Below are 24,253 nucleotides of genomic sequence, written 5' to 3'. Positions count from 1 at the left end.
CATAAGTTTGCATCAGTCTCAGTGCGCGTGGGTTGTACCAGCCTTGTTTTTAAGAGATATTTTTGGTGAGGTGTATGATTTGCACGGCACAAGCTTAGGGAGGTGATTTTTTTTTACATTTCCGAACAGGGCTTTGTCAATTGTGAGCCTTAAAAAGTGCTTCAGGAGCTACAGGTGTCACTCTCTGGCTTCACTGTTGTGGGGATGGGTGTGAAAGTGGAAATGGATCCTGTGCATGCACGTAACTATTGAATGCACCCATCTCTAGGTAAAGTGTTAACAGCCAGATGGCATCAGACACAAGGTGCAAGAAAGGGACAAAATGTTGTTTTAAAACAGGACACTATATCAAAGGGCAGAACTTGCTGTAGCTGCATTAAAGAAACTCTAATCTGTTTTCAAAGCAGTAGAATGGGGAGTGCTGTAAAATTAACAGAGGTACTAACTCTTTAGAGAAATCAAACTTCCATTCTAAACCCTGCGGGCCACCCACACGCAGCCTAGGAAGATGTAAGTGTCACATTAGCTCCGTACAGTTCACGGTCTGGTTCACAGTTCACTGTCCAACTTTGCTGTTGCAGAAGATGCAAAACTTTAACACAAGAGCGCCTTTCTCTTCCTCCCCATGTCCATCCTTCCTGCAATCAAATAAATGTAATACTAAGTATCAGCTTGATGTGACATAATGTTACATTCCAACTGTGAAATTTCCAGGAGGGAAGCCTGAACTACCAAACTTCTGTTGTTAGCATCTAATTTATCTGAGCTGGGTAACGTTGGAGAAGCCTAAAGCCCGTTGCCTAGCGTGATGATGAGCCTAATGTCTGAATGCCTAAAAATCTCAGTAGATGACGTAGCACTCCTAGGAACTCTTCTGAATGTCCACAGTTAACCCTGCCACCCTGCATGTAAGTCCTGCAGGAGGCATAGAGGAAACCTTCATGGCAAAGATGGAACAGGAGGTCCTCACAAGGTAACCCTGTAGTGTGTTCTGAGTCAGCTGACGTCTTCAAGGTGCACCACCTCAGAGCTGTCCATCGAGGTACTTCAGCAGTTAGATATTGTGGAAAACATGTACATTTAACCTGAAACTTCACCTTTTGTCTGCTCCTACAGAGAAGGGCAGGCTCAGCTAAGCTAACCACCAGAGCCTGCCTCCTGGGTCTGCCATCCTCATTTCCTTCACTGTATTTTCATACAAACGTGCTGATCCCCTCTGTGGGTGGTAACTGCTTAGAGCTGTAATGCACAGCCAACACTGTGCTGAATCAGCACAACTGCCAACAAAAGAACTCCTTTTTTCATTCTCTCTGTGCACAAATCCTGTTTGCTGCCACCCTGGCTTGCAAGGGCAGGGATGGGGACAACATAATACAGACAGCCAACAAAGTGCTTGTCTTTGCTTACATAGGGCAGGAAGAGTAAAACTCCCGGGAGCACAGATAAATCTTCCCTTGCTTTAAGCTGTGCCATGCAGTCCTTTGGGGGTTGGCTTAGTAGAGCTGTTTTGATAAATAGTGTCCATGTTGTGGTGGTAGTTTGTTTTATCTGCTTTTTTTGCCAGCCTGGGGGGTTTTTTGGGTTGTGATGTATAGGCTCCCTCAGCCTGAGCCATGTCAGGGATGTCATATTGCAGTAGAAGTAGCTCACAATTTTCAATTCTATTCTTTAGTGTTTCAGCAGAGATGCAGTTTTAAATATGTGCTTTGGCTAGAAGCTTTCCTCAGAGGGGTTGGCCAGTGTATGCACACTGCAGACACTGATGAAATCAAGACAATACTTTGCATTCCACTTTGTGTCTGATGACCTGTAGCACAAAATTAGCATGCTTAGTTTTATAATATCCAAGAGAATTATGATATAGTTACACTTCCACTGGGGAGGAAACTGAGGTTCATTGCATTGTGTGTACCTGTGGCTTAAGCAGCAATAGACCTCACGGTCTATAAAGGGTCCTGTCAGCCGGGCCGTAGCCAGGAGGTTTTTAAAAGCTTTGGCAAGTTTCCTGACCTGCCAATTCTGAGTCTTAATCACGGGATCCCATGTTGTCAGTACAGTGTATCTGCTTCTATGCCAAGTTAAATAAAATGCAAGTCAGAATGCCTATGCCTTTCACATTTTCCACTCTGTTTTCTTCATTTTTTAAAACAGAGAAAGCAATCAATTAAAACCAGTATTCTGTGTATGGTTCTTTCGTTCTCTGTGCATATGTCTTGATATTCTTTGTTCAGGGACACACATCAAGACACAGTTTACCTTTACATCTATAAATAATACTGTTCCCAGTACATGGTGGGCATTCCAGAAATTTTTCTTCTGTACTTGCACACATACTTAATTTTAATCAGAAATGTACCAGTTCAGAAAATCCGAAAATATTTATAGGATTGGGTCAGGATAAACTATAGCCTGATAAATATGACAAAGATGAATGGGTTAATTTGTATTGCTCTGTAACTTCCATAAGGGTAGATCCCTGGGGTATGTTTCACCAGCGAAAGAATGTTTTGAAAATGTAGTGTATAACCTATGAGGACATCTCTGACAAACCTGACAGAACTAGAATTCAACTCATGCATTTTATGCAAAGCTAAGTTGAATTATCTCTCTCTAATTCATATTTAAAGCAGATGTCATTTTTTTTTTATTCTACATTCCGTCAGATGATTTAAAAAATGAAGGGCTCTGCTCCATTGGTGTAGCTTCCTACAACTGCTCAGTCGTTTCTCTGTAGGCAGCATAGTCCTGATGCTCAAAAACCAACCATGTGACCAGAACAAAGGTGGCTGAGTGAAGAGGCTTCTTAAGTCAGCTTATGAGTTGTCAAAGAAAGGTAATTTCACATAACGTGGGGGCCTCCTTAATATGGGGGCCTGAGTCTCGAGATGAGAAGAGTAGGAAATAGATTCCAGAACTCTCTTCCCTTCAGACTGTGAGGTCCAGGAGAAGATCCAAAATTTTTCTCACCTCTTTGGTGTGAAAATGCAGTCTTTGCAAACCACTAGGCCCACACTGGAATAGGCAATGTGGGAGATACAGCCTAATCCTAGATACACATCTTCAGTGTTAGGAGTCCTCAGGAGGATCAAGTACATAACGAGTTTCATTTATAAAATATCCTGCTGAACAATTAGCAGCATGGCCTCTCCCAGGCCCATTTCTTCTCCTTTTCCTGCTGTAGCAGGGCTGAGCCCAGCCCCCTGACCATTGCACATTCTTCAGAAGCACTTGGTGTTGTTCGCTCTGTTTCTCATTCATATTCTGGTGGGGTGCTTTGGCTCTGTGCCCACCTGAATTCCAATAGCAGCATATAGCATGGCTCTTAATGAACAAAAGCCTTGCACAGTGGCTGGATCGAAGCTAGGAAAGGACAGACATTGTGGGAAAAGGCTTTAAGTATTTCCCTTCTGCACTAATTCCTGTGCCTTATTTCTGCTCTCAAAAGACAGGCAAGTGCCACACATTGGGGATTTACTACCATTTTGCTTTCTAATGCAAAACGTGCTGTAGTATTTTGATTCCGTTTCCCTGGCTGTTTCTGCTTCTGTTACATCCCCAGGCTTTCCTTGTATCCCTAATTGCCGACTTCTGAACATCACAATGTAAATAGCTTTTGAACCTTGTTATTTGATACCATAACTTTCAGTACTTAGAACTTTATTTAGGGCAAACAGAACAATCTTTAGCAAACAGCCACAATAGAAATATGCCCCCTGAGTGCCTGGCCCTGGATGAAAGTTCTGACATTGTATTATGGTTAGGGACCTGATGTATTTGGACTGACTGTATGACTTCAATTTAGACTTCACCCTTCTGACACTTGAATGGTCTCATGGAGCAACTGTATAGAGTGGAGCCAGATTCCAGGGATCATGATGCAAAAATTGAGATGAGTAAGGGGTCTTCATGTGGTTAGGGACTTGTTGATTCACTGAGGGGGTAGGCCCTAAATACCTAAATATCCAAAAATGTAGTATTCAGGGTGCACAGGTAAGCAGTCTGACTGTTTGTCCTTGTTCCCCAAGATTTTCCATGCTGAGCCTGGAGTTTGACTATATGTGCCATTATGACTATGTGGAGATCCGTGATGGGGACAATTTGGACAGTCGAATAATAAAGAAATTCTGTGGAAATGAGAGGCCACCTCCTATCCGAAGCACTGGGTCTTCACTCCATGTCCTCTTCCAGTCTGATGGGTCCAAGAACTTTGATGGATTTCTTGCTGTCTTTGAACAAATTACAGGTAAAATAATCTAAAAGTGGAACATGCCACTCATTCTCAATAATTCAATTTCACTAATCTCTTTCCCTGTTTTGCTTCATTAAAAACTTTCATGCTGTGTTGCCAGCAGCAACTTACATAAAGTCAGTGTGGGGAAGATTCAAAAGCTGTCAGACGGCATGTGAATGTGAGGCTCTTCTAAAGAAGACTAAATTCCTTCTACTTGTGTGAAGAACAAGCACATCAGCCAGCAGAGAAAAGCTGCTGTTTTGTGTGACTTTCCTGTTTGAATCAAAGAATTAAGAGCACAGAAGGAAGTAGAGGAAGGAGCATGTGTATCTGCAATGGCAGAATTGCTCAATGCTGTATGCAGGAGCACAGCCACTGTCTCAAGTAGCAAAAGCCTTATGCAAAGTCTCATAGATAGCTCAGTGAAAATGCCCTCACAGAACTCTTGTGTTGGCTCATGTACCATTAGGAATTAAAAAAACTACCCAACAACCAAGAACAAAACAAACAAAAAAAACCCCAAGTGTGTACGAAGAACGGATTATTTTCTTAAAGAAAAAAAAATAAAAAATGAAGAGGCGTTTCCTGTTCTGTGATGATCTCAGTGTTATGAATGACAGAAGGAGGGCTCCAGAATTACTGGTTTTGTTACTACTCAGTGCTTGAGTCCCCTACACTGCTTTCCATAGTCTCTTTCTGGCTACAAAATAGTACTGAGAGTGCAGCTGGCTCCTCATTTTGCCATCGTATTTGCAGCAGCCTCTGCGCTCTTCCTGGATCTTCCTTGTTTAGCTATGTAAGGAATTGTGGTCAAATCTATCTACAGTACTCCTGGCACAGAAGGTTAATCAGACTGTGCTGCTTTGCCACAGCTAAACCCCGCAGGATCTATGACTCACCATAACTTGCCTTTTGTACACCCTGGTGACCCACATTTCATGAGGTCATCCAGGGTATATCTGGCTCGGGAAATTTAGATAGTTTATATAACCCTTATATAAATATACAAACCTGGAGTGCATCAGCTCTTAACAGTGATCCGAGTATGCAACTAGCAATCTGAAATGTTCATACTTCTGGATGCAGCACCTATGCCATTTCTCAGCCTGCCTTGTTCTTCAAATGCCACCTTTAGTATCTGTTGGCAGGAGCAGTTAGCTATTGATAGTTTGCCTGGGCTTACAGCAGGAGAGGTGATATAGAACAAATGAGTGTGGCGTGGGCTATGTTGCATAAGGGCTGCCTACACTCAGGGAACTAACATTTTCCATATGGTGCAAGCTGAATTGGTTCTGTTTTCTCTGCCCAGCAGGGAACACTCGGTATTCGAATATTGTTGAGTACTTTATTTCCGTCCCATTTTGAATGGTAATTATTCTGAGGCTGTGAGGCTGCAAGTGTGGTAATCCACACAGAGCACATTGTAAAGGGCTTCTCAGAGTTTGTGAGGAGCTCTATTTGTGCACTTTATTAAGAGGCTGTTCTGGTCTAATGTGTAGTGCAGTGAAAGGCTTTTCAAACACTCCCAGTGTCTTTTTATGTGGAGCACTAACCTGGCCAGCAGGACCATTTAAGGGAAGAATACAGTGTGCATCGGGCAGCATAGAATTGAAAGCGGGGGCAGCACAGGATCGAAAGCTCTGGCAGCACATTGAAAACTGAAGCATTTGCCCTGAAATTTCGCTTTGTGCACAGCACTGTGGAAGAGCCAAGGTCCCCAGAACAGATTTCACAGGGCTTATTAAATCAATTCCCTATGCTGCAGGTGAGAGCAGCAGCACCAGAGGTGCTTACAGGATGTGAACTAGGACATGAAGGTGATCTGGTGTCCCCAGCAGCTTCGTGGTGTAGTGGAAAGGACTGAAGAAGCATGTCAAAAGTGAATTCCTTCCTTTTCTGCCTCCTCTTCCTATGAGCTCTGTACTTGCTTAGAAGTCATAGTTTGCTGAAGCAGGGGCACTGACTGGACAGAGATCACTGGTTCAAATGCCAGAAAGGTCTTGATTGATACAAAATAAGCTGCAAAGCCTATATCTCCTTTAGGAAAGGTCACTGTGTGTGTAGTTATTAAAGGATGAAACCACACAACCTGCTGTGCTGCCTAGTCTGGCGGCAGGTGCTAGGTCCCATCCCATGCCAAGTGTGAAATGGGAACCAGTAATTGGCATGAGTGACTAGAAGTCACTCAACAGAATTCAGATGAGAAGCATGGGAGGCCAGATGGGGAGCTATCAGAGCCTCTTAAGGATTAGACATATGCTGGATCCAGTTAGATGGAAGCCTGTTACTCACTTTCAATAACGCCTTCCTTTCTGTACCCCCAAGCTAGTGATAAAACATAGTGGCTTTAAACTTTTGTAGTATTGTCCCTTGTTGTTTGACTTAAGCCAGGAAATCAAGACTCCTTAAAACAGAAAAAATATTTAGTGGTTTTTACTATCAGACATTTTCAAGGAGTATCTGACATTTACCCTTCTTCACTTGACATGCTTACTTTTCCAGAATCATGAGACAAAACTGGGAAAAAGACAAAGTTTCACTAGCTTCAACCAGTGACTACAAAATGTCAGTCTGTAAGGAATCTTCTGCTTCTCCTTCCCTTTCTCAGTGATATTTTACATTAGTATAATTGCCATATATATATTTTATTTTAATGAATGAATTACTGTATTTAGTCAGGCCTTAATCTTTAATGAGACATGGAAGATATTCATTGCCTGGCCATGTATAAATTGCTCTTACATCACCACATGAAACCTCCAGAGAAATCCATGTGGCATCTATATATTTCTTACCTCATGCCATCTGGATATAAGAAACTTCTCTGAGAGAAGCTGCTCTGAGGTTGGTCCATATGGTGGCAGTGACAGATCCTGGCACATGGGGGCTTTTCCTGAGGTGGGAGACACCCAAGCAGCTTGTGGGAGGTGCTGAGGAGATCTGCACATTGCCAGAAGAAGCACCCCTCTGTACGCCCATGCCTTTCAGTGCAGCCCCCGGAGCAGCCAGGGGTGCGCGGCAGTTCACGGCACCTTGGGAGGGCAAGGCAGGGAGGGCAAGGTCCTGCTGCAGCTGCAGAGCTGAGCCCAGGCAGAGCTCAGCACCCTCTGGGAGGGAGCACAGCCTCAGTGTCCCCTCGGCAGGAGCTATGTCCTCTGCATGCGCCAGGAAGGAAGTGGCCACCCAGGCAAGGCTCCCACATAAACATGGAGCCATCCAGGTCTGGCTGCAGGGAGGGCCAGAGCCTGTCTCTTTTGACACAGTCATCGCTGGCAACCTCTCTTCCCACACTTCTCAAGCAGATGGACTGCAAGGCAAGGACTGGGGCAGCAAAGTCCTTCCCACCGTAAGAGAAAATCAGTGTTGTGACCTCCTGAGGAACCTGAACATCCGTAAGTCTATGGGACCTGATGACATGCATCCCAGAGTCCTGAGGGAATTTGCTGATGTAGTTTCCAAGTCACTTTTCATGATATTTGAAAAGTCATGGCAGTTAGGTGAAGTTCCTGGTGACTGGAAAAGAGATAAAAATGCACCCATTTTTAGAAAGGGATAGAAAGAAGGATCTCAGAAACTACTGACCTGTCAGCCTCACCTCTATGCCTGGGAAGTTCATGGAATCTCCTAAAAGCTGTGATAAGGCACGTAGAGGACAGGGAGGTGACTTGGAACAGCCAGAACAGCTTCACCAAGGGCAAGTCCTGCCTGACCAATTTAGTGGCTTTCTACAGTAGAGGGACTACATCAGTGCACAAGGGAAGGGCTACAGATGCCATCTCTGTGGACTTTCGTAAGGCCTTTAGGCATGGCCACAACATCCTTCTGGCTAAACTGGAGAGAGATGGATTTGATGGGTGATCTGTTCAGTGGATGAGCAATTGTTTGGATGGTTAGATCTAGAGGGTAGTGGTCAACAGCTCAATGCCCCAGTGGACATCAGTGACAAGTGGTGTCCCTCGGGAGGCCATATTGTGGTTTGGATTTTGTATGATAACACACTAATATTTTAGTGATTGTTAAGTAGTGCTTACTCTAAATCAAGGACTTGCCAGTTTCCCCTGCTTTGCTGGTGAGGAGTTGCACAAGAAGCTGGGAGGGAGCATGGCCAGGACAGCTGACCCAAACTGGCCAAAGGGATATTCCATACCACAGAATATCATGCTCAGCATAAAAACCGGGGGGATTTGTTTGGGAGCATGGTTTGCTGCCTGGGGAGGGGCTGGGCTTCAGTCAGTGGTGGGGTGAACAACTGTGTTCTGGATAGATAGTTTTTTTCTCTCCAGTGTTACTTCTCTCTCTCTCTCTCTACCCCTTTCAATGTAATTATTATTCCTATTATTATTATCATCATCATCATATTTTATTTCAATTATTAAACTATTAATATCTCAACTGATGAAGTTTATTTTTTCTTTCTCAATTCTCCTCCCCACCAGAGGTGGTGGGGTGGGTGTGTGGCTGCATGGTACTTATCTGCCAGCTGGGGTTAAACCACAACAGTCCTATTCGCTCATCTCCCCTTAGAACAGGCACCAAAAAACATGTGTTATTGCACAATGGAATTTGCTGATATTTAATGCACAGTTACACATTCTGATGTTGTTATGCTAGTGTGTACAGTTTGATGTGTATCACTGTTAGATTATTGTATGCAAGAGTTTCCCAGGGAAAAAACAGTTCCCAAAATCTAAAACGACAAGATCCGAGACACAAAAAAAACCTCAAAACCCATGGATCCCAGAACTTATCCCTAAACTCTGGGTTGAATGGCAGGAAAACTGTAGGTTGCTATTAAAATTCTTTAATTTGGGCTAAGCTTTAAACATTAATTGAACTTGATGTAAATTATTTTCCTTCCATAAATCTTTCTCATCACTTGACTGCAGTTAAAGGGAAATGGTAAAAGTAATGTATGCTGGGAAAATAATTGCTTATCCCTACTAGATCTCTTCTCTAGTTAAGTAAGAGAAGAAGACTTTTTGACATGCATCAGGCCCTTTACTGTGTCTTCCTAACTTCTAACCAAAACAGGTAATTTACCCCAAGACACAACCACCATGAGAAAAAACAGATAGGTTCCCCATCCTACGAGAGAACATGAACATTCTTGATTTTCTTTTACAGCTTGTTCTTCATCTCCATGTCTTCATGATGGGACGTGCATTCTAGACAAAAGCAGTACCTACAAGTGTGCCTGTCTGGCTGGCTATACAGGGCATCGCTGTGAAAACTGTGAGTACAGGCTCTGTGTGCATGACCAGCCTCCAGGGTTGTCACTAATGTATTAATTGTTAGGAGTGCCATTGGTGTGTAGGTTTGGTCAGTCATAGAGCCAGAGAAGGCGCTGAGCTTCTTGTGGCATTTTTAAAGACATGTTTCTTGCAGTTCATGAAGATTTCCACTGAATCATTCTGGAGCTTTATGTCAATGTGTAAAAAGGTAAAACACACTTGGAGCTGGGAAGCTGCACACAAGAAATCTTTGTAATGGATTGGCATTATCAGACAGAGGTATCCCTGCCTGCTGCTTTCCACTATGTGGATCAGCTGTTCTCTACTGAAAACACATACCCCAGCTGAGCCCTGTGCTTAATGCTCTAGACTGAGTCAGACATAGGAAATTCATCTTCCCTCATAACCATCTGAAAAGTAGAATTTTGGCACCATGAATGAGAGAGACTTGGGATCAAAACTAATGAAAAAGGGTAGATTCTGTCCATATCTGTATTGGTAGTCCTCACTGTACCTATAGTCATATACCTGGTTTTGTCTGACGAGTGATTTGTAAAATAACTGGATTCAAATCAATTGTCTGTTCCAGTGATTTACTTCTTCATGCATGAAAAAATCTTCACCTAACAGGGCTCAAAAGAGCACGAGAGAGTAAGAATTTTGTAATCTATGTCATTATAAAGGCTACACCATCTATACTAGTTGAAAGGAGCCTTCTGCAATATTTAAAGTCACTGAGCTAGAGCTGACCATGGAGGATTTCAGTGGTAGTGGTGAAATCCACTTGGGATCATATTTGGCCCAAGACAGAAAGCATGGCTTACTGTATCCTGCTGTGCCATTCCTCTGCCCATAAAACACACAATGCCTTGCCTACTAGCAGAATTTTCAGTTCTGCGTCAGAGGAACCAATATACACCAAACCTCACTTCAAAATCTTTCCCCTACATATGCCAGTGTTAGGAGTAGATTTATCTCCTGGAATTTCTTTTATTTCATCAGGGGAGTTAAATCATAGTGGCGTAATACCTCCTTTGATGAATCATTTTGAGGTAAAAGACCTTTCCGTTTCCAGAAGTAGCTCAGAAATGAGGAGAAATCATTTCGTATTTTCTGTAAATCTGAAAAAATTTTGTTTCTGAACAGCATGCCACCTTCTGCCAGTTCGCACAGATTCCTGGTATATTTTCTGTAGGGAAGAGGTTGCTAAAAATTGAAGGTTCCTAACCTCAGGACTAAGAGTGTCTGTCTCTTCTGCTGACAGCCTCTTTCCTGGGAGTAGTCGTTTAGCAGGTCATTTAGGGACTGGAACCTCCTGAGCTCTTTGCAACTGCTCAGCAAGATTAGTTCTGCTACTTTAGAACAGAGTTTAAAAAAAGGGAAAGATTCCTGTCTGATTCAGAACCAACTGAAATTTCAAGTAATTACATTTCCAGCAAACCTCAGCCCTAGTTTTGGCAGGCTCTACAGTACCGGCATGGCAAGGAATGAAGCTCATATTCTTTTACTGACTTTCTTTTGTAATTCCAGTGTAGAAACTTCACACAGCAAACAACAGGGGAGATGGTTGAAAAACAATAGGATGAGACTTCTGTCATTGTAAGCAATGAAAGGTACAGGTAGTAACAGGGTGAAATAGAGGAGACACTTAAACATATATACAGTAAGAGTTTTAAGTTCATGGGAATACTGCAGTTTGATTTGTGAAAGAACAATTTCAGTAGATAAAATTCTGTTACTTTATGATGTTTGTGGCTGTATGTTTGCCTTTTGCTTATGCTAGGCATAATATTGTTTTCCAGCACCTATATTGCTGTCTTCTATGTGAATAGCAAACCTCACAGTTGGAAAACATCATGGCAAATCTTTTTTCTCTCTGGCTTCAAGTAATTTTTTTTCTTAAGATATTTCCTTCAGTTTTGCCAAAATGCATCCTAAGTATTTTCCAACGTATGGGGAGAAAAGTCAGAAAATTAAAGTTTGGTTTGTTTTTTTAAGAGGAAAAGGAAGAACTGGGAAAAATATCTACGGCTATAATTCTTTAAAAACTAGTTGTAGTTTCCTGACCAGCCTTTTAGTTTAAATGTTAGAGAGATTCTGTCTTCCTCAGAATCTTTCTTTCTGTTAGGCCTTTCAGCAAAAGTGCTGTCTTGTGAGGTGGAGCCCAGGGAAATAAATTTATTTCTGCAGAAAACTGTCATAAAATAATCACTTTTGGAATACGGAATATTACTTTGGACACTATAAGACTGACTTTTTTTCAGTCTGGTTTTTTTTGAGTAAGTCATGTGCAATCCCATTAAAGTTAATGGATGAAAAATAGGTATAAGAGAGAAGAAAATTGGAGCCCCTTAATGTTAAGTGCATGTAGAAGCTCTGAGGTGGTACAACAGAAGGTACCCAGAGAGATATGAGGGTTTTAAAGAAATCCAAGGGACATAGTTCAGATGAAGGGAGACTGTGAGATTATCTCATTGAGGAATAAGTTAAGGCCAAATTAAATAAATTTAGCAATGGGTATTTCATGATAGAATCAGACATTTTTTAAGTCCCTTACTAGCCCAATGCAGCTCTGTCTTTTTGTCTGTTACCAAGTTTAATTTTAAAGATGTGGGAATCACTATTGGAATTATGGAAATCACTTTAATGAGATAAACCACAGGGAACCTATTGTTTCCTCCATTAAATTAAATTCCATCTATTTAGCCAGATGATCAACATTGGTCAAGCTGCTTTCCTGGGGTCATATTTAACCCTAATTGCTCTGTCACTTACAATTTGCAGTATTAATAAAATAATTCAAGGTACAGGTTACTTACAACAAGCAGTCTCTTTTTATCTTCTACTATAGCAGCCAGGAAATTAACATTTTGTTTACAATTTGAAGGGCTAATATAGTGATTTAAAGGCTTCAACAGCATGGAGTGAAATGTAGACATGTATCTTTCTGACAGCTGCTGATATATTTCAGTGCGTCCTGTTTCAGAGCAAGAAATATTTTATATAAATATGTCTGATTTCACTTCAGAGACTGTTAAAAAAAATTTATGAAATTGTAAAACAAATGCTAACCTTCTATCTTCTGACCCCAAACACAATAAACACAAATCCTAAGCATAGCAAAAAATACCTTCTTACAGATCAGCATGCTTTGTTATCATGATACAGCAGGTAGAGAAAATGAATTCCTGTTTTAAATACTTGGGCTTCTTTCTGATCTTAAAGTGAATTTGCAGTGTGCCTACATAGCCCTCCCAGTGACCCTTAACCATGCTGACATGATTGAGATCCAACTCAGGCTTTTCTCTTTGACCTTTGTGGATTTTAATGCTGTCAGAGGCATTAGGAACCCACAAAATCAGATAATCTTGTTCTCCTAGCCTGCAAGTACACCGAGGCAGACCAGCAACTTCATCAAAAGATGCAGGGCAATAGTAGCAAGCTGACTAGTGCACAGCCTGGATGCTGAAAGCCATCCACTCCGTTGTCAGACTGTCCATGACTCTGTACAGCATGACAACTACTTGTTCAACTCAAACTAAGAGAAGTCTTTTCCAAAGTCACCCTGTTGAGTTTGCCTGCTGAGGATGCAGCTGTAGAGATGGTATTACTGGTACCCCATGGCAAATGCTCTTGCCCTCTGCTTGTCCTCCTCCTAGGACGGGCTGTTCTGACTCAAGAGTCCTCCCAGGGCTTGCTGGCCACAAAGCAAGAGACCTTGACCTCATCCTGCCCAGAAATTTCCTGTTACCTTCATTTCAAACAAAGCCAGGCAAACTGGAGCTCCTACGCAAATAAGAAGAGCGTCGCTGAATGGGGAATTCAGGGCTGAGATCTGATTTCCATTTTTATTCTGTTTCTCGCTCCTGTCTGCCAAGTAGAAGAGGTTTGTTCTGCATCCTAATGAAGAGTCTAATCCAACTGACAAAACTATATAAACTAACTCCTTGCTGTAGCCTTTGATGTTGCCAGAGCTGGCCTTACTGTGTGCCAACAGGCCTCTGAATATAGCTTTCAGGCCTTTCCCCACTGCTGATAAAATCCACTTCCATCTTTTTTGGCCCCATGCATCTGTGACTTGGGCTGGTTCTTAGGGAAGCGCTCATCCAATCAGAGTGACTGATATCTAAGATAGGGAGGAAGCATTAACATCCCACCAACCACACCCCACCCCCTGTTCTGCTGTGGGAGAAAGGAGCCCAGCTGTCAGTGCTTGGCATAAGCTAGACAGAGTTTGAAACCCAGCAGAGCTTAGGATGAGACACTGGGGAAAGGTTCTGGGCATTAAACCTAGTTTTCTTACCTAACCATGGACATGTAATACAAAGTCTTTTAATAGAACACTTGGGGTTTTTTAAAATTTTGTCAGAAAGATTCTCAGTAATAGATTTCAAGGAGTGCCATAATCACTGCATAAGTGTTTAATTATCAGTTAAATATCAGCGTATAATCACTGGTATGTACTGAGCCACCATTTGCAGCTCACATGTTACCCTACACTGCGTGATTACAATGGAGAACTTCAGGTATTACAAAATAAATGCCCCTGACTCCTTTCTTGCCACGTTGTCCTGGAAATCAGTCCTGTTCCAGTTAGGGAAAGTGTTCCAAATAGAAATATGACTCTTAATTTGCCTGCTTCTGAGGCTGCCATTGGGAAGGTTTGGGGGTTTTTTTTTATTGTTTGTTGAGCTTTGCCTGGTTTTTCCAGTGGAAAAACATTTGTAACAGCTTTTTTTAAACAGACAGAGTCCTTCCTCACTTGTGTCAAGGTCATTTTTTTTTGGTGGCTATGTCAGAGAGATGAAATTAATGCCACTCCTTCTTCACCTCATTTCCACTGTCCTCCCTATAGGCATATGTGTATGGGATGGGAAATAAAAACCCTGCTGCTGCTGTTGAAGGACATATATACCTGGAGCTGCTAAGGAGTAAAGGCTAGTGGCCTTTGTCACTGTTACAATCCAAGGGTTCACCTGCCTTGAGACCCACACAAAAACCTTTCACTTAATGTGGCAGTTCTCGAGTTTTGAAGATCCATGGGGGCTACAAGCTTAACACAGCACCAGCCTTTAGCTCGTCATGCAGCAGCTCTGTAGTGTGCCCACATGACAATCTCAGAGGTGGCTGTTCTCTAGAACCTTCCTGGAACTGCCTCTGAGAGACAACATAATATGGAGAGGTTTTTAATAAGTCACTTCAGAGTTCAGTTCTGGTGGCATAATGCCCTCCTTTGTTTTACTGAGCTGATCAGAAGAACATTTTATGCTGCCTAGATGTTTGCTAGGATGTTATCCTTGCTTCCCCATCCTGCCTCACAGCATACTCACTGCCCCACAGCGTACTCCTTTCCAGGAGAATCATGTGTTTACAAGGCAATCTGTGCTGGTTAGTGCCTAGTGCAGGAATTTGAAGGGCTTGGGTTGAGATGGAGGTAGAGATTCTGCTCCCAGTTTGCAGTTCAGTATATATCCTGGAGATTTCTCCCTTGGTTAGAAGGATGTTGGAACTGTTCACACAGAAACTGCCAAACCACCAAACATTATGTCTGGTGCTTTAAGATAACCTAACATCAATTTTGGGTTGCCTTAATTCACTGAGGAACAAACTAAAGCTGTGCAGCCCCTGTTACACAAACAACCAAGACACCTCATAGGAGGACAGAATGGCCTAAGAGAAAAATTATGTTGATGCCTGAGGATGGATCTGAAGCAGCCACTAAACTACAGCTGCTTGTAAATCAACTTGCAGAAAACTGGTCCCTAGGACTGGTCTTTCCCTCGGTTCCATCAGTAAGACTGTTGGATTGGGTAAGTCATGCACTCTGGGAGGAAGGTGCTCATACCATTTAACAGTGTGTGATCTCATAGTAATTGTTTAGTGCTTTGAAACTCCAGTGCATAAGCGCCACTGACAGCAAGGCTGAAAGAGACAGAACATCTGCTTTACTGTCAGCTCCTCTTGTCCCTCTGTTATTTCCTCAGTGTCAATTAACCAGACAATTTTTTTAGTTTTTCAGAAAGTATAACATATCTGGTAAAACCCCATGGTATTCTGCCCAGAGCATAGCTCCAGGCATTGCTATCATCTAAATAAACCAGAAATTGTCTCTTTGTTAATGTAATCCATCCAAGGATAGGCCTGCCATGGGAAAAAAAGTGTATTTCTTAACTCCATTAAGTATATTCATAGGGAGTCTCTACTTGCCCACCCCAAAACAATATTGAACTTTTTTCTCAGTCTGCTAAGACATCTTAGAGATAAAACCCTTCATAGGATTCTCCCTGGTATGACTTGCCATGTGGAAAGATGAATCAGTATCAGGAGGACAGGCTGGACCAAGCTACATCCCAGGTATTTTTGCCACACTGGATGGAACAAAGATACTTTTTCCTGTCATTTCACCACTGCATCACTTAGGAGGCTGAGTGTCTCCGACAAGCCTCCTCTAAAGCATGGTATAAACCAGCTTTTCAGCACAGAATAACTGCAAACTGGCCAAAAACCAGTCTGCATCACTGGCACACTTCAAGCTCAGCCCCACCTTTTGCAAAGGTCACAGAGTATGGGGGGCTGGCATACAGTTGTTAAGTTGCTGATGGAGATGCTTTCTGCCTCCAAGCTGAGCATGAGGAGATGTAGCTTTTGGGTTTTTTGGAGCTAGAAGAACTGAGAGAAGGGCCCAGAGTAGATTTTAGATTTAGGATCTCTGTCTGTATCAACCATTCATCATTGCTGGCCAGCTAGCCTCCCTCACCTGCTTCACCACCCTCCTAATCCTCTTCTCCATTACTGGAGCCCTAGAAAAACATATTAGTCAATTTCTAAAAATACTCCAATAGTTTAGAAAAAAACGTTGGTCTTCTGAGTGAAGTGAGTGAAGACTACACCTCTTCTTAGAATTCCACAAATCACCTCAGGAAAAAAGGACGTAAACCTCTATCTCTGAATCCCAAAGGTGGTATTTTACATTAAACTGTTCTCTGATTCCTAGCATTAAACTGCCTGAATGACCATGTCAGATAACCTCAAGTTCCAAAACAACAAATCAAGTTAGTAACAGACCCCACCAAAACCATCCCTACCCCTACACCACTGAAATCTGATTGAACAGAAGACATCCCGCTATCAACAGCAGCCACCCCAAACTTTCAGCATTCAGTAAACTCCCCCAATAACTACCTCCAAGAACTAAAACAAGACCCGTACCATAACAACCAATCCCCCCAGGTCTCTGGAAAAGGATCTGCCACTAAGGACAAAGAATAAACATAATCCACTGACATTCCACCCAAATAAACCATAAATAGCACCAATGACACAAAGGAGACCCCCAAACTCAGCAACCACCCACACCCTGCGATAGATGCCAACACCAAACCTACCTCTCCATAATACAGTGATGGGTTAGATGCAACTGCTAACCCTCCCAAAACAAAGCACAACCCAAAGAAAAGTACAAAATAGGTCAGAATTGTTCCTGCTTGGCCTCTCTCCAGTGTCTATGGCCTGAAAACATGTTGTCGTAAGCTTCAGTTGCAGGAACCTTCCCAAAATACAGCTTTTTTTTCTTCCCCCTCCTACCCCTCTGTTCAGTCCTCTCTGAAGACTGCTGATACACTGCTTGTACTTCTGGGGTGCAAGCATACAGACTGCAGCTCTTGCAGTGCTTTGGGGTAACCTTAAAATTGCTTTGAAAGTTTGCTAAAATAATCAGCATTCTTCAGCGCTGGCTGTTTTGTTCTTTCCCTTCCTCCTTCCCCCAAGTTCATTAAAAAGCTTTGTTCCTCAAGGAGGATTTTACACTCACACATCTCTGAGGCAGCTACTTTACACACTTCCCTTCATGGGAATCATTTCATTGTCTTCCATGCTGTTTGCTGGTGATGCAAAACACTGCCAAGGCAGAATGGCCCCAGGAGGCAGGAATGATGACAAAATTGACCAGGCAGAATCCCACTTGTTCTTTCTTATGACTCCCACTCTCCATTTTGGTTTCTTCAAGAGCTCAGAAACTCCATTTCACAGCCAATCAAATTGTCCTGCTACTTTCTTTGTACTCTTCTGCTTTTAAGTTCCCATCATTTTCTTTTCCCTATACTCTCATCTCAATACTTGGTAATTTCCATCTCTTTTTCTAAAATGGGCAATGCCAGATCTTCCTTCCCATATGAAATTCAGCTCAGACCCCTGCAAACGGCTGAATGAAGTATTCTGTCAGCTATGCTAGGGTGAATCTATATCATTAAATATTGTTCTCTTGTTTCAGTTAATGCACATTCAGAAACATTTTTTCACAGCAATAAGCATTTGTTTAGAGTGCCTTTTTTATCCAGTATTGCCTGGGCTTGTCCTGTTTATCTGGAAAGGTGACATCTCCACAATGAAACACCTCAGGATTATTTACTCTCTCATTTGTAATTTGATGTAATAATGAGCATATCCACTTCTTTCTTGCCCTACAATCTTCCCCCTGAGCAGACAGTCCTCTCCCCTCAAGCGTGATACTGTGATGTTTTCCAAGGGACATGTTAGGGAACTTATGATAAATATTAGTTCTTGCTACTGATAGAGAAAATGAATGTTGAGGACTGTTAGGATTTCATTCACTCCAGTATCCCATGCACAAACAGGTTCAGTTGTATAATTAAATAGGCCATCCAAGTACCGGAAAGGTTGTATCCAGAGACACAGCTTTCTAAGGGCTAGGAACAATGCTGATAAAGATCAAGTGGCTAATTGTAAGCAACAGCCTCCAAATTGCCTCCGGATGAATAAATCACAGTGAGTGATCCAAGCATATTTTCTCATGGATACGGTCTCATTCACAGAGGCAGGGAGCTAGAAAACATCAGGGGTGACTTCCAATTGGCTGGAAGGGAATGAAAAGATTTGGTTTTCAGTAGGGGTTACGTCATAATTTTGTGTAATTATTCCTAGCTGGTGGAACTACTGCAAAAGCAAAGAGGCCCAGAGAGCAGGACTGGAAACCTACTCTCTGGTTCTTGGAGCTGGTTGATCAGCTGCTCTTGTTATGATTTCCTTTGACATTTCCAGGATTAATGTGAGGACTGACAAAATGCAATGAGAGGAGATTTGAACTTCCAGGACTTTCATGGGGGACAGATTAAGGCCAAAGACCTTTGTAATGAATAGTCTGCCCCAGCACTTCTGCATGAGCTGTGGCTGAAGCTGGGCAGGGAGCTGGGAGGATGTGTCCTGGGATATCACAAGAGGCATGAAGGAGGGTAGAGTGTTTCCTCTCTTTTGGAACACAAATGACAGAGGGCAGAGATAGTTTATCAAAAATCCTCCCTTGCCAACAACCTAAATGGAAGCTCCTGCAATGCATGGGCACACTTTCAGGGAATAATTGTTACTCCTTCAGGACTTTTATTTGATACTGAAGGCCAAGTTCCTGAGGGACATTTGCTCTTTTAGCTATTGCAATCACCATGACATGAGCACTTTTGTGGAGCTTAGCCTTGGCTAAGTGCCTGTGATAACACAGAGGTTTGAGGTACCTCTGAGGCCCCTGCCTAGAGCCTCACCCACTCATTGCTGAGTGTGTGGTGACAGGCATGACCAAGTAGAGCAGAGCTCCTTTGATATGTGCCTGTAGCTGTTCAGAAAACACTGCCCTCACTGTGAACACCTTTTTTATCACAGTAGTTTCCATGCCCTTTCCTGTACAGGATCTACTGTAGTGTTTCCAAGCATTTATTCTCTGCTATGAGAGTCTTGCTTTAAAAATAATTAATTTTCAATCCAAACCTGAGCACTCTAGGCTTTCCTCATTCACCCTCTTCTAATTTCTTGTTCTAAAATTTGCAGTCACATTCTTTTTTCACCTAAAGTGCAGAGCCTGTCAGGTCCAAAAAGTAAAAGTTCTGAGAGGAATCAAAGAAGACAAGCGAGCATTCTAGTCATCACCAGCCCCCTCAGACACAGCCCGTGTAAACACACACCGCCCCCACAAAGCATTTTCTTCAGAGTCCTGACCAAGACCACCTGTCTTCCAAAGCTGTTCAGCTCCCAGCAGTCTGTTCCTGCTGTGGGGAAGAATGAAGATCACATTGCAAAGCTAATGCCATCGAGCCTCTCTGGCTCCCATTCACATGCAGCTCTTGCCAGAATCTGGAGCAGAACAGCTGGGCTCCTCAGTGTGGCTTCTTAGTCATCAGTGCTCTCCAGTGTAGGAGAGGTGGGATGTTCAGAGAGGTGGTGGAAGAATGTTAGTTTCCTTATGCTGGATCCTGCAGTGTTTGCTCCATTTATTCAGGAGATGTTGAGCTGAGAGTTATTCTTGAGAATAGCATCAGAAGACGCCAGGCTCTTTCCTGGGTGTAAGCACCACCACTGTGAGTTGAGCTCCTTGTAGGAACAAAGCCTTTGCTGAAAGAATTGTAGACTCAGGGAGAGTGTCAGCAGTGTCACAGAGAGGAGATTCCCATCACAGTTTACACAGCTTGCTCTACGAGGCACTACAGGGCCTCACAAATCCAATGTTGCTATCAGCAGACTTCTGATGTGCCCATGATCCCAGTGTGTAGAGAACCTTGAAGGCAGAAAAGAGTCAGACAAGAACACTGGGACTCCTAAAGAATCATTCCAGAGTCAGGGTTCCTGCCTCATAGTGCGTGTGACCTAATACATGAAGGTCTCTCAGGCCTGAGCAGAGAAGAGTGCAGAGCCACGCTGCCTCAGGATGGCAGGAGGGCCTGACACCTCCCAGTGCAGACTATTTTATCAAATCCATTGCCAAACTCATATGCTAGTTTGAAAGCCCTGTGCACTGCTTATGGGAAGCATTAGAAAAGCAGGTTTGAGCACTCTGAACCACGGCCTCCAGGAATCCCTCACCTCATTCTCTTAGAGGATACAGATATTCTAAAAATATTTTTACAGCCAATATCGTTATGCTTTTGGCTAAAGTTAGTCTCTGTGGGCTTATGTGATAGGCATTAACCATCTCTGGCTGCTATGCCAAACTGCAAAAGGAGGATGTCTCAGGAGAACCATCTGAGCCCTCCCCCATGGCAGTTCTCCTCTACCAGCAAACCCTCTGAGAACCTGGGGCGTCCTCACCTTGTGGATGAATGCTGGGCAGAGAAGGGATAAGCATAGGAATAAATAGTATCAGAGATTTACATGGACCAACAGAGCTCATGGGCCAAGATTAGGAAATAAACTGAGTGAAGACTCCAGATTCTGTAAGTCTGAATTCAGAAGAGCTCTTTACACATGGGGCTTTGCAAAGGGAATCACAATACCCAGCAGTAGCTGCTTAATGGCTTGTGGCAGGGTCCCTCCTTAACTCATGTGCTTCGTGTTCAGACACACTGAACTATCTGCTCCCATGTGGCTCCATTGCCTTTGGACAAAACCCTGCTGCTGAGAATAATATGTAGATTACAAAATGGTATAATTATTTACTGCTGATTTCTGCACAAAGTCAGGTCAGTTTAAATGTAAATGTAGTAAGAATATCAGGAGATGACAGGACTGTTCCTAGCTCTGCCAGTCACTCACTGTTTGCCCTCAGGTTAATGACTTGGTAACTCCCTGCTCTAGCATCCCCAGCAGTAAAATGCAGATATTCTAATGTTATAAAAAATTTTGGAAAAACAGAGATAACTGTTATGTAATGATACTCAGATAATCAGGCTTGCCTTCTAAACAAAACTTAAACCAAGGAAAAGAATTTGATCAAATCAGACCTACAGTCAAAACGTCAACCGTGATGGGATTTATCACTATTGACTTCAGCAGGCTAGGCTGTAGGCAGCCTTTGCAAGTATCAGTGAGCTGTATGAAGTTCATGTATGTGCAGCTGGCTGGGAGTTTTCTGTTAGAATGGTTTCATAGCAGTAAATTTCAAAGAAATTTGTATTTTCTGCTGGATTTTTCCTTTAATTTTTGTTTTCTTAATCATAGAGAGGAAAAGAAAGTCACTTTCATATACTCTGTATGTTGTGCTCCCTCCAGCAACAGGATCTTGGGGCCATGTTTCTCAGGCTTCTAGGCTCTCTGGCTCCAGAGCACTTGTTGGCCACTGCGGTGAAACCATGAAACCCCAAAGCTCTGATCCAAAATCCTGCTGCTCAGAATCCCTGCGCAGGCGTTTTTCTGGCTCACGGGTTGCTGTGGCTTTTAGCAGCATGAAGAGTAATGACAGCGTTCACTGGGGAAGAGAATGTAATTTAGGCTTCCTCCAGACAAAATGTCCTCTTTTTGAGGATAGTTATTTAAATTTCTTCAGTTTCAGTCTATCAGGCTTTCTCTGACAGTCATTAGACTGGTTTAGGTAGCATGGTGGCCCCAGGGGTTCCAATGTAAGTCCATAATTCTCTCTTTTTCTGCAGCAAGATGCTAGGATTCATAACAGCAGAAGCTGCTCTATTCCCCAGCTGGTTACCCAGTGCGGTTTCTGTGACCATTTTCAGTGTTTGGCCTCCACTGAGCACACCAGCACACCTTATGCAAAAGCAACATTACAAGCACTTAGAAAAGCTCTGTGGTCCCTAACACAAGAGTGATGTGGACCTCTTGGAACAAGTCCAGAGGAGGGCCAGGAAGATGATCAGAGGGCTGGAGCATCTCTCCTATGAGAACAGGCTGAGACAGCTGGGGTTGTTCAGCCTGGAGAAGAGAAGGCTCTGGGAAGATCTTAGAGCAGCTTTCCATTACCTGAAGGGGGCTACAAGAGATCTAGAGAGAGACTTTTCACAGGGGCAGATAGTGATAGGACAAGGGAGAATGGCTTTAAGCAGAATGAAGGTAGATTTAGGTTAGATATCAAGAAGGAATTCTTTACTGTGAGGGTGATGAGGCACTGGAACAGATTGACCAGAGAAACTGTGGATGCCCCATCCTTGGAAGTCTTCAAGGCCAGACTGGATGTGGTTCCGAGCAGCCTGGCCTATTGGAAGGTTCCCTGCCCATGCCAGGGAGGTTGGAACTAGGTGATCTTTAAGATCCTTTTCAACCCAAACCACACTGTGATTCTATTAAAAAATGTCCAGAGCTATACTACATAGGCAAAATGAGCTATATACAGTAGCATGGGTCAGCCTGAAAGCCAAACTCTGATTTGGGAATATGCAACAAGATAAATTTCTTTAGCAGTAGCAATATTAAAAAATGTTGTAAGTAAATTAAGAACAAAATTCCGTGCAAGCTCTTGCACCTAATTTCAGGCATGGACAAAAAGGGAAATACAAACCCCTTATTGGTACCAGCAATGAGAAATGAGGTTTATTTCAGGCATGCAATATATTATTGAAAGGTTGTGCAGAATTTAGACATAATAAATTATATGTAGGAGGGGGTATATATTATTTAACAAAGTGGGTGAGAGGAAGGCAGCAGAAAAAAATAGTGTTCATTTAGTGAACAGACTCTGGGACAAAAGCAAATGATAATTCCATCAGGCAAGATTTGAAGGATACTGGAGAGAGAAAAGTGTAGCTCAGGAGATCATCTAATTTATCTCACTGGTGCTAAAATGAGCCCGAAGACTATTTCTAAATGGCAGATAATTCTGATCTGAGGAATGTCTCTTACATATAATTTAAAAGGGAAAGGAATTGTACTGTTACTATTAATAATAGAATATTTTACTTAAAAATTCAGGAACTTACTGTTCCTCTAGTCAAGTTTTTCTCAGATTTAGTGAAGTTATCTGTGAAATGTGAAGCTAATTTAATGTTTCATATGGGACAGAAATTGTTTTCTTTTTCCCAAGACACCACAGTAAGAGGCAAGAAGTGTAATAATTTTTATCAGGAATGTGTGAGTTTGTGATACAAACAATTGAGGCAGCTCTGGTTTTTATTATCTAACAGCTGGGCTGTCACAACTGAGCATTTCTGCCAGAGGAGCCTGTAACCACCCTATCATATACCTTCCTACTTTGCTCTCTTATGAGCTGTACAGAGCTGTATCAAGCCAAAATTCACCTCCAACCCTAAAGTGGCAAGGGTTACCTATAGATAATCTATACCTGTATAGATTAACTGTGGAACTTCCCAGGAACAACACTGTGTAGCAAAATATAGAAAAAATTAAAACAAACAAAAATCTCTCCACTCATGATGTGTTTGCTGGTGTTGCCCTGTTCCCTGCAAAGTCTGTTCTATTTTTTTAGCTGGAGTTTCAGTTTTCAAATGATGAGACTCATATAATTTCTACTTACATCCTACTACTGCCTTTCCAACATTTGTCAAGGAGACTTTCATAAATTTTTTTTTTAGTAAGAATTATCCTGTTCCTAATTTTATCCTGCTTGAATATACCTTTTTGTCCTCCTTTAAACATTTTAATATATCCTTTCTGTATATATTTTCTTTATCTTTTATCTTTTCAATTATTATAGTTTTTAACTTTTGTGTGAGCAGGGTGGTCATTCTTAGCTCTTAATCACTCTCAATATTATTTTTCCCTAACATTAGTTTCACCTTTCTCAATATAAATTCACCAGGAACTTTATCGATCTGATGACATCCTGGCAGGAAAAATGGGATCAGCCTGACCCTCATGGAGTCTCTGGGTTGCTCAGATGTTTTTTGACAGAACTTGAATGAATGTCTTTCATATTTGGCTGTCCATTACTACCTCATAGTAGAATTCTGTAGACACCTAGTCCATTTTCTGGGTTCCTGGTGGGTTTGGTCCAAGAGGAAGGTGCAGAGGTAGAACACTTGACACATGTCCAACTTGCCCCAAAGGTAGGAAGCTGGAGTCACAGGGAATAGCAATGTTGTTTGATTTGGGGTTTTTTTCATGTGGA

General features: G+C 42.4%; 1 protein-coding gene across 2 annotated transcripts in view; it reads left to right on the top strand.

The window, feature by feature from the left end:
- The window catches only part of PAMR1 (peptidase domain containing associated with muscle regeneration 1), a 55,974-nt gene that overhangs the window by 17,043 nt on the left and 14,678 nt on the right, over window positions 1-24,253 (top strand). For both annotated transcript variants that reach the window (XM_042038624.1, XM_042038623.1), the window contains exons 5-6: window positions 4,026-4,243; window positions 9,356-9,463. In XM_042038624.1, the coding sequence (XP_041894558.1) occupies window positions 4,026-4,243; window positions 9,356-9,463 (326 nt within the window). The remainder of the gene's footprint in view (window positions 1-4,025; window positions 4,244-9,355; window positions 9,464-24,253) is intronic.

This window comes from Corvus kubaryi, unplaced genomic scaffold (assembly GCF_017639235.1).
Source record: "Corvus kubaryi isolate FWS band 111438036 unplaced genomic scaffold, C.kubaryi_AGA036_p1.0 37392, whole genome shotgun sequence".
Classification (NCBI taxonomy): Eukaryota; Metazoa; Chordata; class Aves; order Passeriformes; family Corvidae; genus Corvus; species Corvus kubaryi.
The sequence above is the reverse complement of the archived record's forward strand: the minus strand, read 5'-3'. Positions and strand labels throughout refer to the sequence as shown.